The sequence below is a fragment of the Setaria italica genome, chromosome IX (assembly GCF_000263155.2).
Source record: "Setaria italica strain Yugu1 chromosome IX, Setaria_italica_v2.0, whole genome shotgun sequence".
Lineage (NCBI taxonomy): Eukaryota > Viridiplantae > Streptophyta > Magnoliopsida > Poales > Poaceae > Setaria > Setaria italica.
The window spans coordinates 4,672,813-4,692,751 of NC_028458.1; the positions used below are offsets into that span (position 1 = coordinate 4,672,813).

Here is a 19,939-nt window from a genome sequence, read left to right on the forward strand (position 1 = left end):
TGCTATGCGATGAATCAGCTCGTGGAGGGGAGCAGCATGTGTTGCGTACTCGCGTGCCTCCCCAAATTTCAGTAGAGTATTGGTGCCAATGGCTTTCCGGTGACGACAAGGGCAGTTGGATACTTGGATCCAAGTCCACCTTTTTTTTTTATTAATTTCAGAAACCCGAGTCCTGCACCTGATTTGCCTGCCCTTCCAGCTGCACCCGGCCCGCGGATGCAAGCCCACCTGCGACCTGCGCAACGACGGACGACGCCGCGCGCGGGGAGAAATGGCCTAAGGGCTGACAGTGAGAAATGGCCGCGGGCCCGTGGAGTGATTTCGGCCTATTTCATCTTTTGGCCTGCGCGCGAAGAAAAACTTCGATCTAGGTGCGGCCCGTAAGGTCGTTAATTAATAGATTAAATCTAAAAAATAATTTCTAGATTTAATCTAAAAACTGAGAGCCAGGTTTCACTTATAAAATAATACTGTAAATACTAACTAAGCAATAATATTCAGTTTGGTGCAATTTAGTCTTTTCCACTGCATAGCCGGTACTCCGTAAAACGAAGGAAAGGCAGCTGCTGATACAAAGTTACGAACGGGGCCAAAACCGACGGCTCACATGCAACAAGCAAGCCCATGGAACAGTCCCAGAAAGTCCAATACCGGGTGCACGAAACTGGAATTATCTCTCAAAAGTATCTCAAGATATTTCTTATCGTTCCAGAACATTGTTTTGTACTCTCGCTACCAGACCATTTCGCTGATTGCGACTCGCCACACTCTTAAGCATTCTAGCCCCCACAAATTTACGTGCGCGTGCATTCTTCTTCTGCATATACAGCCTTTGAATGGAAGACGAAGATACAAGGTTGTTTTAGAAAATAATATATACATGAAGGATCATTCTGCAAAAGAGGAAAAAGTGTTCAATGATGCGCTCCGATCCTTATCCGTTCTATACTGACACTTGCCGGTCCCGCTGCTTTATATAGCTCTCCCGAGCCAATCCACTCGCAATTCTGCTGCGCGAAATCCACCGAAAATTCACCGCAAATGATGCCTTCCACTACACTCCGGCCGCTGGTGCCAGCGGCGGCTTCGCCGGCGGCGGCGTTGACGGTGCGCGCGGTGCGGAACTACGACTCGATCCCGAAGCGGAAGCCCTTCAGTTCCAGCCGCAGCATCCTCGACGAGTTCCTCAGGCAGGAGAAGCCCCTCGTCCAGCGCACCAAGGACCAGATCACAGGTACGATGCTCCGCTGCCGCAGTACACTCGCTGTCTCACGTCGTTGCTCCATGATCTATTTTTCTGAGTTTTCTATGCGTGTGATGCGGCATCCTGCCGATGTCTTTTTTTTAGTTTAGCTTTGTTTCTGATTTTGTTGTTTTCCTGATTAAACCGTACTTTTGGATGGTACTAAGATGTTATGTTGGCGTAAAATTAGGTAGATCGTGATACTAACTCCTGTTGTAGTTCAAAGTTCAAACGTATTTTCCCATGTCTTTTTGTAGTTGTAGATTTGTAGAACTAGATAACTAGCGCGTATTGAATCGAATTGCTCACTGGTTAGAATGTGGTGGTGAACAAGCACAAGGAGGGAAACGTTCTAGTAAGAAGTTAAGAACGTTGTCCATTATTCAGAGGCACGTATCATTTGCAGAGAACTCAGTTTTCAGTATATTTATATTAGGGAATGATCTCTGAACTGTTTTAGTGGGATATGCTTTCTAAATGCACAGTCTTGCTGTAAGATGGAATTTGTGTCGCCAAGGTCTGTAAATAGGCATACTCTTCTGTCTTCATTATCAATGGAGCTACACTTCAAATATAATTGCGGAGTTGTTTCATGGGATACATGATCTGAATCATGATGACCTACTGTAAAATTATGAGTGGTATCTCAAATTAGGCAGAGATAGTGCTACTGAAGAAAGATAGATAAAATTTTACTGAACTAAAGCTTTTTTTCCTGACTTGTGTAAATCAGGTAGGAAACTTCTCAATTGAGGTTGTGCCTTCGATAACTGGATAGTCGTGTGCAACTAGTTAACAGTGCTTCTTCTTGTTTGAAATGGATACAGATTATTGCACGACCATAGAAGGTGATGAATGTTGCAGCTGTTGGGATGCATACTTTGAACTGAATAAACTTGAGGTACGTGCTAATTAATCCATCATCAACAGATATCTGTAATCCCGTGCTTGGACTCATCTAAATCTCCACCTGTTCATTGTTCAACAGCACGAGCTACCCAAAGATGAAATCGCAAGGATGGTGAAGGATTCAGAGGGAGATGTGAGATACCTGATTGATAGCATCCATCACCGTTCAAATCTACGGAAGAAGATGGCTGAGAAAACTCGTGCTACCGTCTCATCAAGCTCCCTGGGGCAATCAGCGAAGCCGAGGCCTTTCCCTGTGCCTGATGGGTTGCCGAAAACGCAGGAAGAGCTTGCTGAAGAAGAGGAAGCCCTGATGCCTGAGTCTTCTTACACCAGGTTACTCAGAAGGATGGGGAGATACCCTGATTGGTACACCCCACGCCCTGATCATGAGACTGACTGAATCAAGTCATCCACCATCATCCAACTGTCCGTTTTCGAAATTTTGCGGCGTGATAATCTGAACCTCTGTGGCCTCTGATATAGATTAGTGTTGATGTTGCACCTATGCAGATTAAGCTTGTTCTTCCCTGCTTTTGCTATATGAACTGTATGATGGTGTCTGCTTTGTGCTGTACAGCTCCTACGTCCAGAATAGCTTTTATTCCACTCTTTATCCCCCTTCGAGGTTCTGTGTAATGATGCATCATTTTATATATACTGGAATAAAATCTCTGGGTTTCATCAGAGTTCGTGGACATCATAGTTTCTTTTTCTTTGGGGAAAATTCTGGACATCACAGTTAGGATTTAAGAATGGCGTTTTGAACTGATGTGCTGATGGCAGTTCTGCTGACCTCTCGTGAGCCATGACTGCCACTTTTCACTTGTTCCGTGTGTTGCAAAATGGGTCGTTTCTTTGGGGCACATGCTAAAATCTGTGTTCATCTTCGTACTCGCCGATTGCCTGGGGCAACGGCACAACGCAACGCCACCACCGGCCGGCCAAGGTGGCCTCGCCGTCGCCGCAGGCCGCACCACAGGCCGTTGGCGCTTGCCGTCTTGGAGCGGCCGGTTCCGGCAACTCCACCTGCCAAGGCAATAAATACCCCTGCCCTTGCGCGAAACCCCACCCACCCGGCCACTCCACGCCACCTGCAAGGGCCGCAACCCCGCCCGGCCGCGCGCCCTCTCGGTTTCCCCTTCCGGGAACGAACCGCCATGCCTGGCCTCCACCATTGGTTGGACCTGAACCTGCGCCCCGACCTGCTGGCCACGTCCAAGCGCCTCAGCTTCTCCGATGCCGACTTCCCCTCCCCCGGTCGCGGGGGCTCGGTGCAGCCGAAGCCGGGTCTCGAGACGATCGGAGAGGAGGGCGATGATCTGGCGCAGGCACTCGCCCTCTCGCAATCCAACACGCCTCCGCCATCGCCGGGGACGACCGGGCCACTGTACCCGACGCCGGGAGGGACGCCGACGACGACACCCAGTGCGCCCGTGGCGACTTCGCTTTCCCTTGCGCCTCCTGGGCCGTCGCAGTCTCAGCAATCGCAGGAGGCGGTAGCGGCGACGAGGATGTCGGAGCAGCGGCGCCAGGCGGAATTATTTGGGGAGTATCAGCAGCAGCAGCACCACCACCAGCAGGCGTTGGCCGCGCAGAAGGGTTTGCAGCAGGCGTGGGCGTCGGCGGCAGCGGGGCGGCTGCAGTCGCAGGAGCTGATGCTGTACACCGTGGATGGGGGTGCCGCCGGGTACGAGACCAGGTGGGAGGAGCTGCACCCTGTCTCCCAGGGGCTGCTTCTTCGAATCGAGTACGGCTTGCTCTGCACTCTTGCTTGATGTTCTACGGTTGAGTGATTGGTGATAGAGGCGTTTATTTCCGGTCAGGATTGGGGTTCTTCTCCGAGGTTTGGCTGCATTGCATTAATGGAGAGCGCGTTATGTTGTTGATATCGAATTGTAGATTTCTCGGTCACATTGTGTTCTAGATTGATTTCTTTAGTACGGTGAGTGGAGGGCGCATTCTGTTTTTGAGATCAGAGTTGTGAATTTCTTGGATTATTGTGTTCGGTTTCTTTTGTTATGGTGAATGGAAGGCACATTGTGTTATTGAGATCAGAATCGTGGGGGTATTGGGTCACATTGTGTTGTTGTTGGTATGATGAATGGAAGACGCATGGTGTGGTTTAGATCAGAATTGTGGGTTTCATGGGTCACATTGTGTTCTGGATGTCGTTGGAGGTCACTTTGCTTTTCTTGCTTCTGTGTAGGAAACTTCCTGTGAAATTTGTTTCTGGTGGGGTTTTGTTTCATACTGTAGTGACCTTCTGGGGTTTTCCACCAGGTTGTGGTTAAGAATCCGAAGATTTTGGGATAGATCTCGATCGACTTATCTTGGACCAAGCTTTTACTGTGATGATCACCTGGTTCTTGCTTGATTTCAGGGACAATATTAGGGAGTACAGAGATGATAGTGAACGATTGGATCAGTGCAGTCGCCTTGATGACCTATCACCGTTCAGTTTTGAATTTGATGCTGGTCAGATTACTCAGGTTTGTTTTACTACTTTTGTTGTTCAATCTGCGATGCATGTTTTGTGGAGTAGTAACTTCGGTATATGTTGCAGCCTTCACAGATCAATGTGTTATCAGTGATATTAAATGTTCTCGAGTATATTCATTTGCAATTTCATGTTTGATAGTCACTTCAATTATAATTAAGCCTGCATAATTTGGTGCGCTTCCAGTTTATATCAAATTTTGTTATAACATGAATTTCCCTGGTAGAGTTGTCTTTATACTTCATTCTAATGTTGTCACTGCCATCGCCTGAATGCCTCTTCAAGGTGGACCTTTGTTTTGACTTTTGAGTTTGACTAGGGCACTTAGAATAGAAATATATACTGTCAAGTAACTGGTGTGACATATTCTGAATGATTGAAATGTTCGACAGAGTTCTGGCACCTTTTTTGTATAGTTTTCTTTTTTTTTGGTGTGGAATTTACTTTTAATGAAAAGGCGCTTGAAAAATGAAAATATAGGTTGTTTCACATAATTTGTGAATCCAACTGTGTGAAGTAGCACCTTTAACTTCAAGGGACTCTTTCTCATAGGAAGATTTGTTTTCTTTATGTAACAGGAGGCTGTATCTATCTCTACCACCATGAATAGAGAGAAGATTTCCATTGAGAGCTTAATGACTGTCATCAAAGAAATTATGTGGAACACAGGTTTTGCTATACGTTCATATGTAAAGCTGAGGCCAAGGTTTGTGCATTTAAGTGCTGGAATTGCAAATCACTCTGGATCTTCTGGTGCTCAGACTGATTTCAGTCAGCTCTTGACCACGGCACCGAGCTTTCATTGTTATAGTAGTGCTACAAGGCGGCCTTCTCCTTTTGTGCAACACACAATTGCCAGGTTTGAGGATCACCTTGGAGAATGCTGCAAATGGATTCTAGAACTAGAACAGCTTGTCCAGACGAAGAATGATAAAACCTTTGCAGAATCTTTGGAATCTCTATCAAAAGTTATGTCTAATGTCCATGACTATCTAATCCATTTGGCATCTAAGGTAACTCTCACACAAAATGCTATCCTTCACAAATACTTAGAAATCTAACACAACATGTGTTTTCTAATCATGCTAACAAAGCTCACAAATCAAATATTCAGTCACTATGAATTTATAATAAAGTTGTCTCTTCAGGGAATGCAAAGTCTCATTCACTTTTGTCTATTCCTGTTTTGAGCTTCCTCCTAGATCGCCAGCTCCCATCCATCTTATTACTTCTGATAAAAACGTGACCTGATATAACTTTGGATTTAGTAACAGAACCATAAGTTCCTCTATATATGTTGATGACTGTAGGTTGATAATATTTTTATTTGGTAACCTCCTGCTCGTCTAAATCTCTTCTGCGCGTTGTATTTTCTCCCTTCTAATATAACAACCTTAGCTAGTTAGCTGTCGTTGCTGGCTTTGTAAAAATAAAGATAATGTCCTGTTTGGAACTATACCATCTTGGTATATTTTCGTTTATACTAAATTTATATTTTTTTGTTTGTCCAGGCAGAACATATTCATCAGAGTGTTGAAACAATGAAGACTCAGTATCTGAATAATCGACGATGCAGGGGTGATTTGAGTAATCCTTTTCTCAAGGCAAATAGAAGAGAGGAAGCCAAACAGCAAGCAACTGCCAGAATAAAGCATCCGATGTTGCATCTACCGCCTCCAGGCCAGCCAACAACAGTAGTTGTTGTGCCAGTGATATCAAGCCAGCTACAACAAACTTCATTCCCCACTGTAGCAACTTCCCCAAGATCTTATCCAACTCTTCCACTGCCTTCTGTTTTGCCTCCATCCCACACGCAAACTAGCCCTGCTCCATTAACAACGAACCCTTTAAGTTCACCCTGGCCCGTGTTGCAGTTCACACCATTTGGTTCATTCTCCACACTTGAGCTTGGATCCACACAGGCTGCATCTTTGTTAGGGACTGGCACCCCATTTTCTGCTACTTCACTTTTCCCAATACCGTCCGGAGGTATGCATCACATGCTATGCGCAACTGGATAGAATCAGAAAACAATTTGGCCTCTTTGAATCAGAAGTTACATTAGTTTACTTGAAGTTCAATAAGGACTTCACGGAATCAGCAGCAAAGTTTAGAATTATAAATATGGTCAATGTCATGTACCTTCTTGATTCGGGATTTGTAAAAACTAATGAATTCTGCTGTTGAAACATGAAGGATAAAATACAATATTCAGATCTTTAGTGTATTTGATCACTCTTATTTGAATTCGATCATCCTTGTATGCTGTTTGGCATGTATGATGCATCTGAGTTGCATGCAGTGAAAATGGTCAAAGGAGAAGGCATCAGCACTTTTGTCTTTTATCTTGTTGCTTACAGTTGTGATAATGTTTGTCCATTGTGCCTGATTGTTAGTTTCCATGCCTACAGGATTAAACTTCCCTGCCTGATCCTCATGGTTATTTGGCTTTTATGTTCCAGATAGTTATAATCCTGGTTTCTCTTATTTGTAAGAGTTGCTTAACTTCGTGCCTTTATGTTCATATATAGGTGGAATAGCAGCTTCAGGCATCAATCGTACTGTGAGTGAGCTTTGAATTTTGCAGAGTCAGAGCTATCACTTGTCATCTTCCGTGTTGATTGCTTTTTATCTTTCACTATATTGATGTCATTTTCCTGTGCATGTCCAATTGTTTACAGGGAAGGACGAAACCTGGAAGAAATAGAAACCGCTAGCTGTGTATTTCATCCTCATGTATGTCCATTTGACTCCATCCCTTTCCCCTCCTTTTTTCCACAACAGCTTGTGTCAACAGGTTACCCCGTTGTTTCTTTGGTCTATTGCACGGCGCATTTTTACACTTCCACACACTTTTAAAACATGGACTATTTCACATTCCTGTTGCTGCACACTAGGAAGTCTAGAGCCAAGCTTCTTTTTTTAAAAAAAAACGAACCGGCAGGCTGCCAATTATATTAAAAAGAAGGAGCTCCCAGATGGGAGGGATTACAAACTAAACACTCTAAACAAAGATTTAGAGAAAAAAATTCTAAAACTTCTCTTAGATTTGGCCGGACAGAGATGATATGTTGCTTGGCGCCGCCATCATCCAGTTGTTTAACTCATCCTTAATTTTGTAGCATATTGTGGCAACGGTAGACTCTTTGTGGTTGAAAATCCTTACATTCCTCTCCTTCCAGATTGTCCACAAGATCAGCATGATCAGTGAACGTAAGCCTTTCCTCGAGTTGCACGGCCTGCTCGCCATGGCCGTCCACCATTCCTGTAGGTTGTCCAACATCGGCCCGTCCGCCGGCTGCAGAACCGGGATGGCCATCCTTTCCAAAATATTCGTCCAAACCCTCTTCGTGAATCTGCATTGTGCAAATAAATGTAGGACTGTTTCCGACGACTGCCGACACAGTGGGCATGTTGTTTGGTTTGGCCATTGCCTCGCTTGTAATCTAAGAACCAAGCTTCTTTGTTGGTGCAGTAGATTATTGAAAAAATCCACGCTTTCAGATCAGGACCTGTATACTTGTTTAAGGGCATTGGTTCATGTTAACTTCTGAATTGGCTAGTTGCATGTTTGATCTGTGTTTCTAACAAAATGCCACAAAAGCAGCTGCTGCGTGCATTGTCATGTAGGTTCCTGAGGGCACGTTGTGATTTCGTTATCAAAGTCTGGTGGCTAGCCGAGTCGATATTTTTTCTTTAGTGCCTCCTTACCCAAAAATTAATATCCCTATCTGCGTCCGGGCTACGTCAGTGCTTACGGCAGTTCCTATGTCAGAAGCCCAACAGAAAATTAGTGGAATTTCAGCCGTTGAAGTTCTACTATCTGACGATTCCTCGCATATGTTTGTATAGAAGAGCTGTTACTTTAATTGTTATAAGGACATTATGGTGGCGTTCATGCATTCATCTTTGGCCTCTGAATCGTTCTAACCAAACCATGTGGTGCCCCTTCATTCTTGTTTATTTCTGTTGGAATCTGGACTCGTTCAACTCTAATCCGAATCTGCGTTTACTTACTTCCCTCGCAGTCTGGAGGTTATGGCCGTGCAGTGCTCTCTCTTACGGCTCGTGGGCGGCAACCACGTGAGATGATCTGTGACCTGGATTGGGGATGGGGAAACTGCGAAGAAGCATCGCCTCGGCAGGTCGGCAACCAATCAACCACCGGAGGCTGGTCCGCGTTGCTTTGCTTTGAGGTGTAGCAAAGTGTCGTCACTGTCGGGCGTAAAACTAGTGGGTTGAATCAGGTTCTTTCCGATCATCGGTGGTGGGATGCTCTGAATTAGGCTCATCCTCTCCCTTTCTCTGAGTGCCAGGAACTAACTGTAGTTTTGTGAAATTTGGGGATCCTGTACATGCTTTGGTATAGCTGTGAAGATGGTGACTATAGCATCGATTACTGGATAGAATGAGTATAGACTTGACCCAATTGTGTGTGTGGCAGTGCATCTGCGATCTGTCTAACCTTAGAATTTCGAGCTTTAACGGTCGATAGTTGCAATGCTTGATGTTGATGCTTCATCGTGCGTGTATTCGCGGATAAAGAGAATCACTGTTGCAAATTGCGTGCAATGTGTAATCAATCCCGTAACATCTTCAAACTCGGTTATTTCAAAGAGAAAAATGCTTGCCGGAAAATATCAGATAAAAGTCAGCAGATCTAAACGCGAAAGGTAAACCCCCAAAAGTGCCACTCTCCTTTTCGTTTTTTTTTTGAAAAAAATCTCCTTTTCGGTTTTTCTTCCCATAACTTTGCAGCATGCCGATGCGGCGATATCCAAGCATGTGTTTAGTTTTGGAATGATGTGGAATAGGTTAGATTCATCCCATTTTTTAGGTTGGATTCAACCTATCTCGTATTTGGATGAGAGGGATGGATCCGTTCCAATTTTTATGTTCGATTGGATAGGTTGAGAAGGTTGTGATGGATGTTATTTTAATATCGCTAGCCACAACAGTTGGTGGATCCACCTGTCATTTTCTATTCAATATTTTTCGTTTTTTTCCTTGAGCCTTATCCTTGCTTCTTCCTCGTGGTCTCATCTGCCATCTGCCGCCTCCCATCTTCTTGTTCGCCTCTCTGCTCCCTGTTTGTGCCTAGGTCATGGAGCAACCGGGGCTCGCCGGCATCCCCCGGGATGGGCTCCCTGGCAGACGGCCTCGCCGGGGCCACCTCGAGGACGAGCTCCCCTACGCAGAGGCCGTGACCGTGGGCTCGCCGGCGCCGTCCTCGGGTCAAGCTCATCCCCTCCGTGGGGGGCGCCACCCGAGCTCACTCCACCGCTCATCCCTCCGGCGGCCACCCATGCTCGTCGCCACGTGAAGCTCGCCCTCCACCGACCCTCCCGGTGTCGTGCTCGGAGCTCGCCCCTGCATCTTCTTCTTCCTTTGTTTCTTCCGACAACCGTAGCTCGTGCTCCACGCCGACACCAACACTCGCCCCTCCTTTCTCCCCGGCGCTGGTCGCCGCCGCCCGCCCCTCCCTTCTCCCCGCCTACTCCTCCTCTCGAACAAAATGGTGGGAGACACCGTGCATGTGGGTTGGATGCGTTCACTCATTTTGGACGGATACCTACAACCCGCATCTGAGAAACATATCGCTTAACTTAATCAAAATCATTCTAACCCTCTCCAACCAAACACCTCGTCGAACCCATTCTGCGTGACCCTAGAACCAAACGCACCCCGAGTTGATCCGCCCCACCACTCTCGTTCCAACTTAGCAGGGCCACCCCGTAAAAAAATCCCCGAAAATCCGAGCGGCTTCCACGAACTCCTCGCCGACATAAAAGAGCCGCGTCGTCGCTTCCCTTCCAGCCTTTCAGGCTTCCACCCGCATCTCCCCACCTTCCCCCCCGACCTCGCCGCCGCCGCCGCTCACCTCGGTGGCACCGCCGGCGAGGCAGCACCTCGCCGGACACCCACCCCCTCTCCTCGATCTGTTTTCCTTCCCTCTCCGCCGATCCTTGTAGCCGCATCCGGCTGCCCTCCCACGGAACCCTAGATCTCCGATACCCCGCGCGCCCTCCCGCCGACGGCCACCCGATCGGAATGGGCCGCCATCTCCAGTAAGGTCCAGCGACCCAGGAGTACCCGCCTCCGCCTTCGCGCGTGCGCGAGGCGCCGCCGCCATGGCGATCCGCATCACCATGTCCTACTCGGGCTACGTGGCGCAGAACCTGGCCTCGTCCTTCGGCCTGCGCTGCACCTCCGCCGCCGCCGCGGGCGCTGGCGCTGGCGCTGCACCCGGCGCGGGGTGCCGCTTCATCCAGGACGCGTTATCCCGCCCCTTCTGCCTCTTCGCGTCCTCCCGCCGCTCCGACTCCCACCATGACGCCGAGGATCACAACCACCCGAAGCCCAGCCCCAAGGCTCTGCCCCAGGCCGCCTCCGCGGGAGGTGGCCACTCGCTGTTGCTCCCGCGGTCGTCCTCCACGAAGGCACCGGTCGATGAGCCCCCGGCGTCGTTGGCAGTGGGGCTGCTGTCGGTGTTCGCGTCCGGGATGGGTTCGACTGGTGGCATTGCGGGGGCCTCCTCCCTCGCGGCGTCGCCGTCAATATCAGCCGGATTCAGCCCTGCCGCGCTCCTCCCGTTCCTGCAGGCGACCAAGTGGCTCCCCTGCAGTGACATCGTCACCGCTGCCACAGCGTCCCGCAGCTCAGGACGCCCAGCAGGTGCCTCGACGGCGCCTGCATCCCGCGCAGCAGGTGCCTCAACAGCAACTGCACCTCGCGCAGCTGCACCATCACCGCGTCCTGCACCACGCAGAGCTGTCCCATTGCCCGGTCCTGCACCTGTGCCGTCACCTGCTGTGGCTGCTCCTTCCAAGGTGGGCATTCAAGCATTGGTTGGTAGTGCCAGCATTGCCTCAGGTTCAGCTGGGATTGGTAGTGGCGCCATCGCCTCCGGTGCAGCTGGGATGGTGAGGAAGAGCGGTGCTAGTCTTGCCACTGGTGCAAGGGTGAGCAGGAGGGCCGGTTGGCTCTCAAGGTGGGTGAGCTCATGCTCGGATGATGCAAAGACTGTCTTCGCTGCTGTGACTGTGCCGCTGCTCTATAGATCATCCCTAGCTGAGCCGAGGTCCATTCCATCCAAGTCCATGTACCCAACATTTGATGTTGGTGACCGAATCCTTGCTGAGAAGGTATAATGCTTTACATTCACTATGTTACATGAATAGGATTTTTCTTGCCTATGTATTGTCTGCTGATGATGGTGAACAAGCATTTAACATCCAGCTCCTATTGTGACTAGGTTTCGTACATTTTCCGAGAGCCGGAAATTTTGGACATTGTGATCTTTCGTGCACCTCCAGTCCTTCAGGTATGATAATCTTTATCTCTATTTTGTCTTATCTAGCTCATCAAGGTTAGTTATAATAAGAACAATTTTTTTTTGGTAGGCATTGGGCTACAGCTCAAGTGATGTGTTCATCAAGAGAGTTGTGGCTAAGGGTGGGGACATCGTTGAAGTAAGCTTTTATCCCAATGGTAGTAACCTCTTTATGTTTTCCTTCAATTTTACATTATTGTTTAATAAACAATTTTGGGGGTTATATGATTCATTTATGATTTGTACCCATCGCCATTCATTGTATTTGATAGGTACGTGATGGTAACTTGTTGGTTAATGGAGTAGTCCAGGATGAGGACTTTGTGCTGGAGCCGGCTGACTATGTAATGGATCCACTGGTATGACAACTTCTCTTATTACATACTAAAGCACCATTATTTGTAGTTTGTACTTTGCGGTATGTTGACAACATCTTGGTTATATGACATCAATCCTATCTCAAATAACTTTTGATTCTGTTAGAGAAGATGTTAAGATGTCAAATATTTGATATGCTGAAATAGCATGTTTGACAAAATTTGATAAGTTGAAACATTGAATTGGCTGCAACCTCAAATTTGTTCTTGTTTTCTATCATGGTTAATCTCTATGGCTGGGTCTGTTATTGGTGGATCACATACAAGTATAGAGCAGTTTTATCTCTGAAAACTACTCAAATTTGTTCTTGTTTTCTATCTTGATTGATCTCTATGGGTTGGGCCTTTTATTGGTGGATCGCATACGGGTATAAAGCAGTTTTATCTTCCAAAACTGTAGTAGTGGCACATGCTAATTAATTGTTGTTGCTTGGGCAGAGTGTGCCTGAAGGCTATGTATTTGTACTCGGGGACAACAGAAACAACAGCTTTGATTCGCATAACTGGTATGCCAAACTCCTAATGGAGGATTGTGCTTCATATTTTTAACCCCAATTTCCACAACAATAGTTTATGTGCTGTATTATCTCTGCAGGGGACCTCTTCCAATGAAGAGCATCCTAGGGAGATCTGTGCTTCGATACTGGCCACCATCGAAAATATCAGATACAATATATGAGCACGATATGGCGCAATTCACTGTCGCTACCTCCTGACATGCATTGTGGCAATGCTGCATGGAAAATCCAGCCCCATTTTTCCTTTTTTCGGCCGAGCTTTACTGACAAGTGATAAGCTGAGCCACATTTTGCATTCTTATTTATTAGTTGTCACCTTGCTGCAGATGCCCATTGGCAGCTTGGCTGACATTAGTTTTACCCTCCTTATGGGCAGCTGCTCTTTTGAGGGCAACAATTCTTGTACGCTGTAGCCCTAGAAGAAACCCCCCAGAATACATGTTTGTAAAGGCAGAGCATCACATGGCAAATTATGTTCTGTTTTTGAGACATGGGGATGATGTTCGAAACTTGTGTAAAGGAAATAGAAAGCATAAGATTGCTCACTCTGTATTATGAGGCTCATCATTCGTGTATCGGCCAGCATGGTGCTGAGGGCGACACTATGGTTTGATTGAATTCATGTTGTATGGTGTAAAACTTTTGCCCTGCTAGCCATATTATATTTTGGTGTTCTGGAATTCTTGAGGTAATTTAAATGAGATCAGTCTGTTTGCTTTTATATTTGCGTGCGTTGCATGGTATTTCACCTGTTTCGGATCATCAAAATCATGGTAATAAACTGGCAGAACTGGAGCACACATTAGGGGTCTGCAGGGACACGAATTCAGAATACAACATGCAATGGCATAGCTGCACGAAGAATGCACATGTAACTTAGAATTACAAGCTGGAAAAAATCAACAATACAGCATGACTAAATTTTTTTAGTGATATTGCATGGCTATAAACTTGAACAAGGAAGGCAGTTATGAATCAGAACTCGCAAGGCCCTAATGACAGCCGTTGCACAAAGGCACTATGAACAATGTAAGACGTTACTCACACAGTTGCCAGAAGCAATACAAAATTTTAACAAGATGTTACAGCATGACCATTTCTCAGGTACACTTCCAGCCTACTCAAGTATACACGGAATCGAGGTATATGTGCAATTTCCTATCATCCCTATGAGAAGCAGACCAGAGCAAAAGCTATCACCATTTTACATCCAGCGACAGCGGTTCTGGTGGTAATACAAATGACATAAACTGTGTGAACGAAACATTTGAAGTCAGGCTGCCCCAAGAAGTAGTGTCCACTATAGGGAACGGTTGTCTAACCTTCTTCACTGAAATAGCCTTCAGCCTATCGTCATCTTCCACCCTAGCTACAATGTCAAGGGTGACTCGCTGGACAATAGGTAGTGTTTTCCATTCTGGAACATCTTTCCAGATGGGATCCTCTTCAGTGATGTCCCTTTCAAGCTCCAAACGGAATTTCACCAAAGGTATCGATGTCACTTTAGCTTCAATGAAATGCATTGAGCTATTCTCCATGTTTCTTTTGCTAAACCAACTCTTCAAGATCCTTTCAAGCTTTATCAGTCTTGGGCTAATTGAGCAGAACAAACATGCTGAGATCAACCGATTTGATACGTTGACTTGACACTTGTCCGGCAATAACTCCATGGTGTCATGTGACCTCAACTCAGTCTTCACATGGCCTCCAGACACACTGGTTTGATGCACCACAATTACAACTGATCCTACAACACCAACTTGAAGTAGTGGGGCACAAGTTGTGCTCCAAGGCCATATTTGGCTGAGGTTGTTGCTACTACTCAGCAAGCTTCCATTTGCTAAAAGACCTATACTGTGTGGGTGGGAAAGTGAAACTTTCTGTGCACCGATGACCTCTAATCCAACTCCATCAGCGACTAGTATCTTCTTCAGCCTTGTATAAGTGACATTCCCCTGCACAAGAAGTGCAACATAAGGTTCTGCAACAATCAAGGGAAATATTACAGTGTGCATTTTCTAATACTAAGAGTTGATGAAATATATGCTGAGTAAAACAGGATTGCCATAAGTCTACAAAAGGAAAGACAAAATTAGCCTATGGATGTTTTGTTATTAATTCATAAAAAGATGCTAGCACAGAATGTGAAGAGCTAGACCTTACTAATTTGTTAAAGACTGGGTAACTATATACGGCAAACCAAGAAAACCGACATCATTTTGTCACATGCTCAGCGCACGACAATTGAAAAGTGAGTCTAGTAAGACAAAATTTGAAAGCGACATTGATAGCAAACACTAAATCAAATATGAAAACCTAGCCAGCAAAGTTCTAAAACAAGATGGATCGAAGGTGTTGCTCCTGCTGCGGCTGCTACTGCAACTTGTATACCCTTATGCATCAATAATACCACGATGTTATTATTCAGTAGTAAGAAACCAATCAATAGACTAGCAGATCAATCACTTCAGTGATGCACGCAAAACTACATTCTTCTAAAATAATCAATAGATTTCACAGCCGGCCATCAGTTAGTAACCAAGCAAATCTAACATGTCCTGTTCCATTACACCCATGACAGCTAGCAATACCCAGATTACATGGCAAGCAAGAACAGAATGTTTGTTTTCTATTTCACTGGTCCTTGTCTTATCTTTTGTTGTTGAGCTACACTCTAATCCAACTAAAACAATCATAAAGATACATTCACTTCAACAGTTCAACCAGAAAGCAGGTACTGAAAAGAACGAAGCATTCAAAATTTAAATGTCTAATAAAACTGCCTTCTATCTGTATTCAATAGTAACAAATTTCCATATGGTGTGTGCCAATAAGGGTTCGTTTGGCTGTGGCTGAAACAGTTCCGGCTGTGGCTTCTCTCGTGGAGCAGCTTTTTTTAGCTTCAGCTTGTTTGGTTAGAAAAACGTTTGGCAAAATAGCTTCTCTTCATTGTTTCAAATGGATAAAAAAGTGAAATGTCCACAATGTCCTTCATTTTTTTCTTCCACTTTTTCTTCTTTTCTTCATATTTCTTTTTTTCTCCCCTCCTTTTTTTTCTTCTCTTTCCTTCATCTCTTCATCACCCCGTTTCCTTCCTTATCCACTCGCACCTGTCAGCCCCCCAGCGCCTCTGCTCCATCTCGCACCGCCGGCCCCGGCTCCTTCGCTCCCAGTGCACCAGCCCGCTGGCCTAGCGCCGCCTCCCTCTAGCCCGCACGGATGCGCCACCTCCCTTCGGCGTGCGCCCCAGCGCCGCCTCCCTCCAGCCCGCGCCAATGCGCCGCCTCCCTCCGGCGCGCGCCCTGTCCCAGCCATGGAGCTCCACCGCGCCGTTGCTCTGCCCCACGCCTGCTCCCTGCTGTCCTCGGCCATGGGCCACGGTGGGTAAAAGGGTCACATGCACCCGCGGTCGAGGATGAAGCCGCGGGGAGCCAAATTTTTTGGCTTCTCCCCCACCAAAACGCTCCAGAGAGCGGATTTCATGGAGCTCCTGCACTGGAGCCGTTTTGCTTGTGCCCCTTTGGTAGGGCTTCACCAGAAGCCGGTGGAGGAGCCGGTGGTGAAGCCCTGCCAAACGGAGCCAAATATTAACATAAACTTAAATGCCGACAGTATGTTGCACTATGCTTAAATCACTGTACATGAGTCCAATACTAGATAGCCCCAATATAATCAAGCCAGAACAACACCTTGAACCAACCTGAGTGTTGATTCTACACAATTACCTTACCAAAACCAGGGATCCATACTGGTTTAACGTTGAACTACTACACACCAGCAATCAATGCGAAGTTATCAGCAACACTAACAACAGGGCGAAATATAGATGCAGATGTACTTCTACAGTACAATAGCTGCTGCTAAATCAACTCAGCTGTTGAACCCCAACCTTGCAGGATTGTAACTAACACAATTCCACACCAACCAAACCAAACCCGCAAGCAACTGATCGGATGCAAAATCGGGAGGAGCGACAAGTCAAAGTCAACCCACTCACCGATGGCAACTGGAGCTCGACGAGGCCGCCATCCTCATCGCCAGCGAGCTTCAACTCCACCGGCCCGACCAGCTCCACGTCCCTCACGCCGCGGCTGAACCCAAACGCGCCGTCGCCGGGGACGACGTCGATCCCGTCCGGTCCGTCCACCTCCTCGACCGCGGGCGAGGTGGGGCGCCTCCACTCCACGGCCTCGTCGGAGAACCGCGCCAGCGCCGCCACCCCGCCCGCCCGCGCCCGAAAATCGTACCGCTGCACCGCGCCAACGCGGACGGCGTCGGCGTCGAGCGGCCAGACCCTGACCTCGGCGTCCGGGTCCCAGTCGTACTTCTCCGAGACGGCGTCGATGACCTCCTCGAGGAAGGTGGGCTCCGGGGCCGGGTCCTCCAGCTCCGGGTCCGCGAAGGTGGAGACGGAGGCGTTGAAGGAATCGGCGAGGAAGGAGAGCGAGGCGGAAGCGGACGGAGACGGGGCGGAGAGGAGCAGCAGCGCGAGGAGGACGAGGGAGGTGAGAGGGAGGGGCGAGGAGGCCATGGGGGTCGGAGGATCGGGAAGGTTCCGGAAGGATTGGAGTTCGAGGAAGAGTAGGTCTCCAGGCCTCCTTCCCCGGAGAGGGGGATCTCTTCGCGGAGGAGGAAGAGCGGAGACGATGAAGCCTGGTGGGTGCGCTCGTGGATGGTTAGAACCGTATAAGCAAAGGCTGACGTGTGGGCCCGGAAAACAAGATTGGTTACGGCGTGGCGCCAGCCGTCTGGGCCTTTATTCCCATCAGACTCAGTGACTCAACAGTGGGTTACGTAATTAGGCGGCCAAAGCGCCTTTGCTCGGTTGAGCCAGCTACTCGTATCGTAAGTAGCGGCACCCAGCAGACGAACGCTAGTAGCGGCATGTTCCCGGTGGAGAAGGCTTTGCGTATTTCGTTTTGAAATGGCCAGAATTTCGTTGCTACAGACCACGGAATTACTAATACCGTCAGTGCTGTTCAGAACACAAAATACTGCAATATTCGACAATGAATAAGTAAGATTGCCCACAGGCAAAACCACATCCATCCGCACGAACCATCAATGCTCCAATTTACAAAGGTTTCACAGCTCACTTCAAAAGGGAAACACACTAGCGCTGCATCCAATTCCATCCTCAATCGGCAACAGAGTACAGACTCCTCCCGCTTGTAGGAGCAAGCCTGCAGGCACACAACCACTCCAGAACTAACAGAACTACAAACATCCACAGTGCCCTCATATTTGAGCTCCAAAAGCGACGAGTTCGGCACACCACATCAGTTAACTTACATGTGAAGTTTCTGGGCCACTGGCAAACAAGTCGTTCGCCAAAATAGGCCGATTTTCAGATGAGAACAGGCTGTAGAGAAGACCATAAGGAAATTTAGCTAAATATCGGGGTGATACTTTACAGTAATTGTGTGTCATTTACAAGTAGTCAGCAGAGCAAAAGGTGCATTGATTATGCAAACATGCAGACAGATAGAAAAAATGAGCCATCCTTATGAAAGTGCGTTAGCCTAATACAATTCGTTTTAGCTTTTCTAGATATATAGCATTTGCTATGAACCTAGATATATATATGTAGATACGTACCAAAAGCTACATATCAAGAAAAGCTAAAACGAATAGTAATTTGGGACGGAGGGAGTATTTTGGATATGAACATGCACTGATTCTTATGGGTGCAATAATTGTTAAATCCTTGCATTTAACAGCTCAATATAATCAGATATGGCAAAGATAAAGTATGTGAAGCTAAACAGGAATATTATAACTGTGGGACCAAAATAATAATTTCCATGCTCAGCAAAGTAATAGAGTGAGTGTTTATCAGACGATATCTTGCACACTCCTTTTATAAGACATATTAGGATTTGAAAGTCTTTAAGGGCATACATTGACCATTAAGTTCTCTTGCAAATATAATATCTATTGTTACAAGGTCAATACCATATTAAAATGTTTCTGAAAGACAAATTTACTGATATAACTTTCATGCATAAATATGCACATAATTTGATTAATTGTTGGTCAAAACTTATGAAGTTTGGCCTTTTCACATCCTCGTATCGCCAATAGAAACAGATAGAGGGATTATCATTTACCTTAACTCTTCATAGGTCTTTTTGCTTAATGCAACTCCCTGAAGGTTCTGCATTCTTTTTGATCCATGGATGCTTCATTATGTCTTCAAGAGAAAGCCTCTTGCTTGAATCCTTCACTAGAAGCTGCATACAAAACCGCACTTAAAGTCAACAGTCCAGTCCACACCCACCACTTTAATTAATCTCTTATATATGATATATAACTAATAGTTTTTGACGTTGCCTTGGAAATGAGATCCTTAGCTTCTGAAGATACGGAAGGAGTTGAAGGGAATGTCAAATCCACTCTAACTATCTTGCTCAAGATTCATGTGGCACAGAATGTTAAGGAATGAAGATAGGGGAGAAAAAGAAAGCAGATGTTTCAGGCCATACCTTCTGAAGGTATCAGCCTGTTTATCAGCTTCAAAAGGAGGTGAGCCATATAAGAACTCATAGCACAGGATTCCTAAAGTCCAGTTGTCAACAGCATGATCGTGAGCTTTTTTATCTATCATCTCTGGTGCCAGATAATCAATTGTGCCACATAGTGTGTGTCGTTTAGCATTTGATCGAGCTGCCCATCCAAAATCTGCAATTTTAAGCCGGCCCTGGAGAAAATGGAAGTTAACTAGTTATCAGATAAACACTCATGCTTGGTGCATCAAGAGTTCAAGACAGTAGCATGAGGCATCAGCCCCGATTTTCTTTTTCCCCGACTTAACAGGCAGCATAACTAACAATTTTGCTGCTAGCACTTAGTGATGTCCATCATGACAATAGCAGTTCTTTAGAAATACCAAGACATTTAATAAGCACTTGCATTTGCATAACCATTTCTCCACATATATGTTATGCGTATCAGCAACAATATATATGAGTTTTCAAATCTATTCGTAGAGGCATCCTGCATATCCTGTCCAGTATGAATTACATGCAAAATGGGTTACACTTATTGAACTGTAAAGCA

General features: G+C 46.5%; 4 protein-coding genes across 6 annotated transcripts; 3 read left to right on the plus strand and 1 right to left on the minus strand.

Moving 5' to 3' along the window:
- Positions 1-992: 992 nt before the first annotated feature.
- Positions 993-2,850, plus strand: LOC101784560 (CCG-binding protein 1). Its single transcript, XM_004981592.3, has 3 exons — positions 993-1,234; positions 2,071-2,144; positions 2,232-2,850. The coding sequence occupies exons 1-3, from the start codon at positions 1,042-1,044 to the stop codon at positions 2,553-2,555; spliced, it is 591 nt and encodes a 196-aa protein (XP_004981649.1). The 5' UTR covers positions 993-1,041; the 3' UTR covers positions 2,556-2,850.
- Positions 2,851-3,061: 211 nt separating this feature from the next.
- Positions 3,062-9,088, plus strand: LOC101784961 (nuclear pore complex protein NUP58). Of its 2 annotated transcripts, none has more exons than XM_004981593.3 (7): positions 3,062-3,902; positions 4,536-4,644; positions 5,231-5,665; positions 6,164-6,641; positions 7,184-7,215; positions 7,334-7,388; positions 8,681-9,088. In XM_004981593.3, the coding sequence occupies exons 1-6, from the start codon at positions 3,313-3,315 to the stop codon at positions 7,367-7,369; spliced, it is 1,680 nt and encodes a 559-aa protein (XP_004981650.1). In that variant the 5' UTR covers positions 3,062-3,312; the 3' UTR covers positions 7,370-7,388; positions 8,681-9,088. The 2 variants fall into 2 exon arrangements, with proteins under 2 accessions (XP_004981650.1, XP_022685628.1); XM_022829893.1 differs by lacking the exon at positions 8,681-9,088 and adding an exon at positions 7,835-8,155.
- Positions 9,089-10,411: 1,323 nt separating this feature from the next.
- Positions 10,412-13,578, plus strand: LOC101785359 (probable thylakoidal processing peptidase 2, chloroplastic). 2 transcript variants are annotated; one of them, XM_004981594.2, is made up of 6 exons: positions 10,423-11,797; positions 11,908-11,976; positions 12,056-12,124; positions 12,258-12,344; positions 12,801-12,868; positions 12,958-13,578. In XM_004981594.2, the coding sequence occupies exons 1-6, from the start codon at positions 10,784-10,786 to the stop codon at positions 13,076-13,078; spliced, it is 1,428 nt and encodes a 475-aa protein (XP_004981651.1). In that variant the 5' UTR covers positions 10,423-10,783; the 3' UTR covers positions 13,079-13,578. The 2 variants fall into 2 exon arrangements, 1 of the variants encoding a protein (XP_004981651.1); XR_215768.2 differs by lacking the exon at positions 12,958-13,578 and having other exon boundaries at positions 10,412-11,797; positions 12,056-12,143; positions 12,801-12,844.
- A 248-nt stretch (positions 13,579-13,826) lies between these two features.
- LOC101786169 lies at positions 13,827-17,556 on the minus strand. Its single transcript, XM_004981596.2, has 2 exons — positions 16,878-17,556; positions 13,827-14,835 (listed from the first exon to the last, which is right to left on the minus strand). Exons 1-2 carry the CDS (start codon positions 17,409-17,411, stop codon positions 14,077-14,079), a joined length of 1,293 nt encoding a protein of 430 aa, XP_004981653.1. The 5' UTR covers positions 17,412-17,556; the 3' UTR covers positions 13,827-14,076.
- Between the last annotated feature and the right edge of the window lie 2,383 nt (positions 17,557-19,939).

Coding starts and splice junctions, on each gene's coding strand:
- LOC101784560 (XM_004981592.3), top strand. CDS start 1,042: ATGATGCCTTCCACTACACTCCGGCCGCTGGTGCCAGCGGCGGCTTCG. Junction 1,235..2,070: donor CACCAAGGACCAGATCACAG/GTACGATGCTCC, acceptor AAATGGATACAG/ATTATTGCACGACCATAGAA. Junction 2,145..2,231: donor TTGAACTGAATAAACTTGAG/GTACGTGCTAAT, acceptor ATTGTTCAACAG/CACGAGCTACCCAAAGATGA.
- LOC101784961 (XM_004981593.3), top strand. CDS start 3,313: ATGCCTGGCCTCCACCATTGGTTGGACCTGAACCTGCGCCCCGACCTG. Junction 3,903..4,535: donor GGGCTGCTTCTTCGAATCGA/GTACGGCTTGCT, acceptor GCTTGATTTCAG/GGACAATATTAGGGAGTACA. Junction 4,645..5,230: donor ATGCTGGTCAGATTACTCAG/GTTTGTTTTACT, acceptor TTTATGTAACAG/GAGGCTGTATCTATCTCTAC.
- LOC101785359 (XM_004981594.2), top strand. CDS start 10,784: ATGGCGATCCGCATCACCATGTCCTACTCGGGCTACGTGGCGCAGAAC. Junction 11,798..11,907: donor ACCGAATCCTTGCTGAGAAG/GTATAATGCTTT, acceptor TATTGTGACTAG/GTTTCGTACATTTTCCGAGA. Junction 11,977..12,055: donor GTGCACCTCCAGTCCTTCAG/GTATGATAATCT, acceptor TTTTTTTGGTAG/GCATTGGGCTACAGCTCAAG.
- LOC101786169 (XM_004981596.2), bottom strand. CDS start 17,411: ATGGCCTCCTCGCCCCTCCCTCTCACCTCCCTCGTCCTCCTCGCGCTG. Junction 14,836..16,877: donor TCGAGCTCCAGTTGCCATCG/GTGAGTGGGTTG, acceptor CTTCTTGTGCAG/GGGAATGTCACTTATACAAG.